The 9,339-nt window shown below is 41.5% G+C and overlaps 1 protein-coding gene and 1 long non-coding RNA gene across 5 annotated transcripts in view; one reads left to right on the plus strand and one right to left on the minus strand.

Moving 5' to 3' along the window:
- The window catches only part of RMND1 (required for meiotic nuclear division 1 homolog), a 28,665-nt gene extending 23,431 nt beyond the window's left edge, over positions 1-5,234 (plus strand). For all 4 annotated transcript variants that reach the window (XM_048488738.1, XM_048488753.1, XM_048488727.1 and 1 more), the window contains exons 11-13: positions 1,390-1,510; positions 2,360-2,476; positions 3,846-5,234. In XM_048488738.1, coding sequence (XP_048344695.1) covers positions 1,390-1,510; positions 2,360-2,476; positions 3,846-3,878 — 271 coding nt within the window. In that variant the 3' untranslated portion in view covers positions 3,879-5,234. The remainder of the gene's footprint in view (positions 1-1,389; positions 1,511-2,359; positions 2,477-3,845) is intronic.
- A 1,771-nt stretch (positions 5,235-7,005) lies between these two features.
- On the minus strand, positions 7,006-9,339 carry LOC125428539. Its single transcript, XR_007243862.1, has 2 exons — positions 8,049-9,339; positions 7,006-7,715 (listed from the first exon to the last, which is right to left on the minus strand). It is a non-coding gene; the product is annotated as an uncharacterized LOC125428539 (long non-coding RNA).

A 9,339-nucleotide genomic window follows, 5' to 3' on the forward strand; every position in this document is an offset into this window, starting at 1 on the left:
TACCTTTTGATTGAATAAAACCTTGGCTTCAAAGGCTTTTCACTCACTCTGAAATAAATTATGAATTGATCCAACCATTCTTCTAGTTGCCTTCTTCCTTTGGAACAGTCACTTAATTTGGAGGAAACCTTCAAACTTTAGCCAAAAAGAAATATGGGACATAAGTATTTTAATAAATAAGAATCGACCCACATATTTAATAGTTTTTAGTGTTCTCCAAATGTAAAAAAATGGGAGGAGACGACAGAGCCTCTGGCAGAGCCAGGACACAAACCTTCACATCTCTAGTCTCTACCAAAAGGCATTCTATTTCTTGTTTGTTTCTAATCCTGATGAGTCTCATTTGCCAGATCCTTCCCCTATTTTCCAACCATCTTTTTTTCTAATACTGACTTTGATATCAGCAAAGTTACTAGTTTATCCATGTGGAAGCATAGCTTTCTGTGTAGAAATAGAGTGTTAATAACTTGTTCTGTGTTTTCCAAAAATCTTACATAACCTTCCTTGATGCTTCTAGCATTGCACAATAATGAACAGATATAATTTGTAAAAAAATATATAAAGGAGAGCTCAGAATTTACCATTAACAGTAGGGAAAACTTCTTTTTTATATAGAATTGACCTCCTTACTGGACCCTTAATAGATATTCTGCAAGAAGAGTTTAACAAGCCTCTCATAGGCGGTTTCCGCACAGCCAAGGGAGAGACCCTGCATCGGCATTAATCATGCCGATGCAGGCTATCAAAACACGTTAAGCACCGCGGCCCCATAGGATCTTGCAGCTTTGCGGGGAGCCAGCTCCGCTGGCAGCGTATTCCACTCCCCGGCTGGCGCCTCATTACCTTCTGCTGGCAGCTGCGTCACTCTATCGTCGCTCTGCGGAGGGAAGGGGACACGCTCCCATGGCCACAGCAGCAGCTGGGCCCCTGGAGACCAGAAATGTCCCCTTCCCTACTCAGAGCGGCGATGAAGCGGCGGCGGCTGCCAGCGAAGGTAGCGAGGCGTTGAGCGAGGAGAAAAATGCCGGCTTCCACCCGCTGTCGTTCGCATGGCAGCGGATGGAAGCTGGTGTTTGCAGAAAAACTCACTCCCCAAGCGAGTTTTGAATACACCATTTTGGCTGGCACAGAGCGCTGCTGCATCGATTTGGCAGCGGCGCTTGTGCGAAGGGTCCCCGCCAAAACGGTGTTTTACTGGGCTGAAGCCGTTGCTTTCAGCCCGTGCAGAAACCGCCATTGCTAGTTGTTGAATATTAATATTTTATTACATTTAAAACTTTTTGAACCATTGAGAAGGGAATGATTGCTTAGTCTGGATAGAACTCATTAATATTATTTCCTAGCTTGGACCCATGATCAGAGTTGTAACATCTATCTTCCCTTCCTCAGGCACCATATAAACCTCAGTTCAGATCTGCTGATCACTCCAGATTTCTACTGGGACAGAGAACATCTTGAACAGCTTTATGATAAAACATGTCAATTTCTCAGTATTAATCGCAGAGTAAAGGTATATATTTTATTTTTTTTTATCTTGACAAAGTAGTCTTTGTAATGTTCATACGTGTTTCTGCTGAGGGCATTTATTTTCTTCTTGTGTGGATGCTTGCAGTCTAGACCATCAGTCTGTTACATTTGTCCCTGGACTGCAGGTCTCTCTCTGCTTTGAGCCAAGATGAGAGAAGGGACCTTTACCCGTCAGGGAATAGTTCCTTGGAGTTCATCTATCTATTTGAAACATTTCTATACCACCATTCCACCCAAAGAGTTCCCAAGGTGGTGAACATATATAAAACGTAGAAAACATTTAAAACAAACATATAAATATAAATAGGGAAGTGGGCTAGTAAGCACTGATGTTTCCGGTTGTGTTTTGCCATATACTGTGTGTTTTATTTCTGTGTTTTAATGTGGAGCTTTAAATTAATGTTCCTGGGATTTAAAATGTAAGTCTGTAGAACAAGGAAGAGGGGGCTGGGTGGGTGGGGTGCAGTGTGTTATGATTGGATGGTAATTGATTACATAAACACAGACTAACTGTTAAGAAACAACAAAATAAGATTCTAAACTTATCCATGATAAAGAGAGATTTTTCTTAGTTTTCAAGGTAGTCTAAATAGTTACAATTTTGTAAGTGAAAGTAAACAATTAAAACTTTTAGCTACAAAAAAAGTCCATTTATGAATTTAGTCATGGTTATGATGGGTGGGAGGTAAAACACAAATCCCTGTCTGATTTTATCAGAATCAATATATTTGGGGTATTCATGAGGCCTCTTCTGGGCCATTTAGGAAATATTTAACAAAATCATTTTGTCAAGACTTGAAATACCAGTGCTTTTGTATCCTTACTACTGAAGGTGATGAATGAAAAGCTTCAACACTGCACAGAGCTGACAGACTTGATGCGAAGTCACTTGAGTGAAAAACATGCCTTGCGCTTGGAGTGGATGATAGTGATCCTCATAACCATAGAGGTTAGTGTGTAGCAATATTCTGTAGTAGTGTCATTAATTCACATCCTGTGAAATCAGTCACTTGTGGTTTCTTTTGAAGGATGGGAAGCTGCATGTGATTTTCCATGGATTCCATATTTTCTACACATTTTTTTTTCTTGTATGAATTTTGGACAGCATGAAAAAGCCTTAAGATGGAAATGAGTATTAATCTTGGCACCTGTGGCCTCTTCTTCAGTGGGGTCCAAAAGTGTACCTTCTCAGGCAAACTACAAAGTTGTTTGTATTCTGGGAGATGCATGCAGCTGCTACTCCCTCCAGTTCTTCATACCCAGTGAGCAAATTAAAGACTGCTAGTAGGCCTGGGACTTGGCTTTCATCTATATATATAAAAAGCTAACAGTGTATTTGTTACTGATGCTCTAATGCCAAAATGCCTGGACCGCTTGCTTTGAAATTTTCACACAACGTCACATTCGTGTGCGGCCAGGTTTTCATACTGTTTCCACATCTCCTGTTGTGTACATGTCACAACTGTGCCAGTTATTGTGTACATGCCACACCTGTGACAGTTGGAACCACAGTTCTGTTCCGCAACAGTGCCATCTGCTGGCCGTCAAAGCAACACCCTCTGATAAAAGGAAAACAACCAAGCTGCCTTTGAAAACTGGAGTGAAAGGGACGGGGCTCGCCATCTGGACATGGCCCACCCACCCTAGCGGAGGAAGGGGAAGGTGAGGGAGGGCCCGGGGGTTTGCTGGACCAAACGCTCTGAAATTTGAACACAACGTAGCTCATGCCTTCCAGTGTGTTTTAAGCTACTTACCTAGCTCATGTACCACACCTGTCCCAGGTAAACCATGATAACAAGCTACGTTCCACCCAGTTCTCACCCCCCCAAACATAGGAACCAAAAGTCAAGTAGAAATGGATACCCTTTCATACACACATCTCTTAGGAGTGCGTTTCAGCCTAACTGTGAGAGGTATTGTGTACATGCCACACCTGTGACAGTTGGAACCATGGTTTTGTTCTGCAACAGCGCCATCTGGTGGACGTCAACAGCAACACACTTCGCCTGCAAGGGAAGGGAGTGAAAGGGATGGTGGCTGCCATCTGGACATGAGCCACCCACCCTAGCAGAGGAAGGGGAACATGAGGGAGGGAGGGGGCAGGTGCCATGCAAGGGAATGGGAGGAAGGGAGGGGAGTGAGAGGCCCCTTGCCCCTCCCCTCCCTTGCAAGCATTGTGCAATGACACATTAGAACCATTCACTTTCTTTTCCACTTCACCAGACTGAGCCACAGCAATGTGTAGCAGGTACGCTAGTTATTGATAAAGAACTTTTGATTTCAACAATATATGTATTCATGTTCTGTTTATTTTACAGGTCATGTTTGAACTTGGCAGAGTGCTTTTCTAATAACGGCCTTAAATGGCAACTGAGAAGTGTGCTTGTCAAATGTATGGAAACCATCCTAGCAACTGCTGTTCTTGTGCTGCTTTCTTCTGAATAATGTATAAACACTTGTTGCATATATAAAGATTGATGTAATTAGGTTACTGTTAAATCACTTCCTATATTACTTGAAAATTATGGTGTGAAGTAGATCCTTACTTGGGATGTTTTATATTCTTTATAAAGGAGATTTAAAGGCTAGCTTTACTAACAATGTATCCAAACTGCTGTTTTATTGGCTGTGCTAGACAAAATTGTGTAATTGAACAGCCTGCACAACAGCAATCTTTGGTCTGAAAGATCATACCTTGTTTCAAAGGTACACTTGTTATGCATACCTGCCATGTACATTTGTCAGCATCAAGAGATACTTTTCATAAACTGTACCGCAGCAAATGTGTAGATTACCAGTGGACAGGTAGCATGCCAGGGAAAAGATATGCTGAGTCCTCCTTCATATGCTTGTCTCAGATGTGCAGTAGGAATTTTTCAAAGATTTGTCCCATGCCTGTAGGCTGAAATGGCAACAGTTCGGGTGTTTAATGCAGAATAGGGCCATAGTTTGGGGTCCAAAACAGAAAAATGAGCCAAATTCTGTTTCTTTAAAGAAAAGGGTGTGTGTGCACCTGAACATTTCTTGGCTACCTCGGACCAAAATCTGTATTGAACTGCTAAACACAGTTACTAGTCAAAAACAAGCAACTTAACTGACAATACAGGAAACTCTTTTATGTAGAGAAACATGAAAAGAAATGCTATAGGAAACCTCAGGAGGAAGAGAGTTCTGGGAATAGGAGTGCTCAGGTACTTACCTTGCCAAGGTCCCTCCGTATGTATGAACTGCTGCTTTCAGATGAGAACAAAGAAAGCTTATCCTGTGAACTAATTTCATGCTGATTTATTCAGATAAGAATTGGTTTTTATACTCCACAATTTTTCAATTTTAAGGATTCTCAAAGTGGCTTACAATCATAATCCCTTCCTTTAACTGCTTTTCCAAATACTAGACTCTTGGCAATCCTGAACACAATCAGTCAATATAATTGAGTACCCCCAAATTCTCTGTTCTGTCCCAGCCACTCATAGTTTTTCAGGTTTTCTGTTAATTAGTAATCTCATGTACACACACACCACACACGGAGGAAACTAGGTCCTTTATTATTTCAGTTCTTTCAACTTTGTATTATTTTTGGGATGGAGATATTAGAATCGTTGAGCTCTTCTAGATGTGTCTGTATCACAGATGTGTATTAATAGTATTATAGTTACAATTCTTTACTCCCAATTTTTTTAAAAAATCATTCAAATCAATTAATGCTGTCTGTTCTTTTTGTGTAGTTCATTTTATAAAGAATACTTGGGACCTGAATTCAGATGTGAAGAACACATGATGCTTGCTAATAACTTCTTGTCAAGTTCTCCCTGCTGTAAAGTTTAGGTACACTTACCATGTGAAATTTCATCAGTGTGTATCCTTCCCAAGAACAGTTAAGGAGGGCCAATAGGTGTATATAATGGTGCTTCACTGCATGGTGAATGTACATAAATGCATTATTGAGGGAGTAAGTAATCCGCCAAAAGAAAACTGCCTCACACAGTATTCATCTGTTCCTGTTGGCATTCTTTTTTTTCAGGGGTTAACTGAAATAACTGTTGATGGTATGGTACTAATACATGCTAGAAGTGGTTCAGTACCACAATCTGTAAATGGAGGACTAACGATCCAAGACCTTCCATGCCTCTCTTCTTGCCTCCCCCATTGCCCTATCCTTCTCCAATCCCAATACACTTTACTCCTAAAGTTAAAGGTTGCAAACTCCAGCCTGGGAAATTCCAGATATAGCTACAGGTGTCTGGAAAGGAGAATTTGGGGAGGAGGTTTCACCTAGAATCCTAGAGTTTTCCCTCTGAAGCTGCATTTTTTTTCTTCAGAAAATTATTTCTGTAGTCTGGAGATCAGTTGTAACTCTTGGAGAATATACCCTTTCCAATAAAAAGAAGCAAGAAGATTCGTGGATAAACTCACCTCATCTTCCTGGACCTCCTTTCTGATCAAATGCTCTGCCAGGTCCTAGTGACTGCCCAACACACACACACACACCGATTATCTTGCAGCATTTTAAAATGTTATTTTGGTGCTTCTTTCTCTCTAGACCATTATCATCTGCACTGTTAAACGTAACACTTTGATAAGATAGCATTTATATCAACCTGGTCAGCTGTTAGGAAGACTTGGCTTTTTTGTAAAGTTGCACTCACCATTTTGGTTCCCATTCCTGTTGCAAGAAAGAAAATGGTGGGTTCAACTTTACAAAAAAGCCAAGTCTTCCTAACAGCCGTCCAGGATGATATAAACGCTATCTTATCAAAGTGTTACATTTAACTGTAGATTATAATGGTTAAGAGAAAGTGGCATAGAAGTAACATTTTAAAATGCTGCAAGAGAATCTGGACTTTTTTGAAAAGCGGAATCATGCTGCTGTGACTCCCATTGAAGAACACAGGACCACTCTTAATGTTCGTTCTTTTATGTTGAAAAAGGTATAACTAATAATCACGTGGGTCAGCTGACTGGAATGGGATCGCCTTTTCTGCTTTTTAGTGGGACTTTGCTTGAAGAGGACTGCTAATACAGATGAGTCCCTTGGCCCTAGAAAAAAAATATGATCAGACAGTACTTGGAAATGGGGAAGAAATCTGTGTTCCTTGCGCTGTGGGATCCAACCCAACATGCTGTCAAAACTTTTTCTGAATATGTATTCACTTAAGAGAATTACACTGCATGAACCAGGGACCATCGTAGAAATAGTGACATCCAGACATGTTTGAAATGTCGGGATTTTATCCAGTCTCTCTCATGTTTGCCATGAATATTTGTTCACAACACACAGTGTTGCAAACACCTCTGAAATTATGCAGCATTTCACCAGCTGGGTAGCTACTGTCTACTATTGCTTATACAAATCTTTCCTGTGCATAGGTAACATTTCTTAAGTGTAGCCTAAAGTCTGTGGGTTTTTTGGTACCTTTAAGCTTGAGTATACATGGGTCAAACTTGGTACCATGCTTCCAGAAATGAAAGGAGGCAATATACTGTAAATATACTTTTATTTACAATAACAGAGACAGCATTAAAACAAGAGAGATAGAGCCAATTCAGAAGTAAGCAGTTGATCCAGGTGAATGTCACATACATTAAGGGGAAGCTAGTACACAATCTAGTCTGAAGTAAAGTTACATTAGTGGAGAAAGGGTTGCTCCCTGAATGGGGAATGAAGGGAAGAATGTAAAATAGACCTTGCCTGTCAGGAAGTGGTCCTATGGTCTAGGATTCCTTGAGGATTGTTGGGCAATGGGAGATGGCCCTTGGGCAATACCTTGTTCCAAGTTGATGTCGGAGTCCCAAGAGTGACTGAATCCAAATTACTAGGCAGAAGAGCTGTTTTAACTTTTAGTCTGTTGGGTTTGAATTTTGTAAAGAAAAATGCAGTATTTGCTCATACTACAAAGGGTGTGTGGGAAAGTTGACTGAATTAAACTGAAGACAAGACTAGCTTGGTCCGTGGTATAACTAGATGTAATGTCCTGCCTCTCTGGGTGAGACAATACCTGCTTGCATTCTGGATGGAACTTAGTTTAGTGCATTGGGAGGAGTGCAGGATTCCCATGGAGTTAATTGGCCCCTAAGAACATTGCCTGGGGTTTTCCTGGCGTATTTTCCCTGTAGGTATGCTGGGTTTAAAGATCTCTTTAAATGTTTTCCAAAATAAGGGAGGGCCTTAGAACCCATTTTTCCTTTGTCTGATAAATTAGAGCAGCCATTCTCAACCAGGGTACTCTGGGGTGCCGTGAGCATGTCCCAGGGGTACCGCGGCAACACTACCGCCCCCCCTCATTTTTGTGGTGTCTCCCACTGGCGCAAGCAAGGACATGGAGCTGGCCCATGGGGCAGGGCCTGCCACAAGGTCAGCAGCCACCCCCCCACCAGTGCTTCCCTTCACCCTGTGAGGGGAAGGTGGGGTGTGTGGCAAGCAGGGGCAATGGGAGGGGAAGGTGGAGGGTGGCGGCAGGGGTACCGTGAGATATGAAGAGTGAGGTCAAGGGTACCCTGACCTCAAAAAGGTTGGGAAACACTGAATTAGAGATACAGGGTTCTAAGCCTAGGGACCACTTGTGGACCCATGTTTATTATGCCCAATGTAATCATGGTTTGTCTTTGAGAGACAGCTAAATAAAATTCTGTGCACTGCTTCTGTACCTGCAGTACTGGTGGCATTTTCTCTTTTCTGATTCTTCACAGCCAGGAATCTTTGCTGTCTTTTCCCTTTATTTCTTGCAGGTAAAGAAACCTTTGTCAATGTAATTTTCCAAATTTTGGGAGACAGTTCACTATGTTAATTAGAGAGGGAAATAGCTCTTGGCTTGGCAGGTGTCCTTTTGTGAGAGTCACCCATTTTATAAGTTGGTAAATTATTCACAATGCAAATGCTTTAGTGCTATGAGCAAACGGGCAGATAGGCTGGGAAAGAGGATAGCCATTTGCAAACTGAAGCATTCTTTACAGTATTTTACAGTGCCATAGTACTTGACTACACCCATTGAAATCAATGTGCTGGAGTAACTCTGCCAAGGATTGCACTGGAGGCAGACTGACTCCCTAGAGACAGGGAGGGGCTCTGGCTCTAAAGTGGAGTACAAGCATTGATCCCTAGCACTCTACCTGTTGCTGGAAATTGGAAAATATACATTTATAGTACTTTATTGTAATATATACAAAGAGCATCTCATGTTATCATTAAATTGTCTCTCAGGAGTTTTCACGTACCCTCTCCCACCTACCTGGATTTTGAGCATTATAAACTTACACACATGCTGGTGTGTGTGAGTTTGCATTTTTCAGAGGTTATGCAGCCTAAAATGTTCTGGAGAAACTGGTCAGTAGTAGGTGAATTAACATAGCTGAATTTAGTATTGCATCTCCTTGTACAAAAGAAATTCCGGGGGGGAGGTCCTGAGAGTTTTAGGAAGTTTCTAATTGCAGTTGTTCTTGTTGGCATTAGCTCACCACTGTACATTTCTAAAAGATCTGGAGCTTCAGAATGTCAACTTAATAACCATTGTAGGAAGAGTAGATCACATTCTGTAGGAACTAGAATGAGTCTGTTTTTTGTGAAAATGTGACCTGCTCTGTATCCCCACTTACACAGATCCTGCTTAGAATTGGGGCATTTTCAGTTTCAGCACCTTACCTTTGCAATGCCCTCTCCTTTGAGGCTCACAGTGCCTGCCTGTTACAGCACCCCCCCACCTTCTGAGCTTTTTTTTTAACTGTTATTGTTTGCTTCCAGGACAAATACTTCTAAGGAACTTCTAACTTAGGCTGCTCAGTAGTTGCTCAATACTGAAAAAAAATATTGATCATTTA

This window comes from Sphaerodactylus townsendi, linkage group LG01 (assembly GCF_021028975.2).
Source record: "Sphaerodactylus townsendi isolate TG3544 linkage group LG01, MPM_Stown_v2.3, whole genome shotgun sequence".
NCBI classification, from domain to species: domain Eukaryota; kingdom Metazoa; phylum Chordata; class Lepidosauria; order Squamata; family Sphaerodactylidae; genus Sphaerodactylus; species Sphaerodactylus townsendi.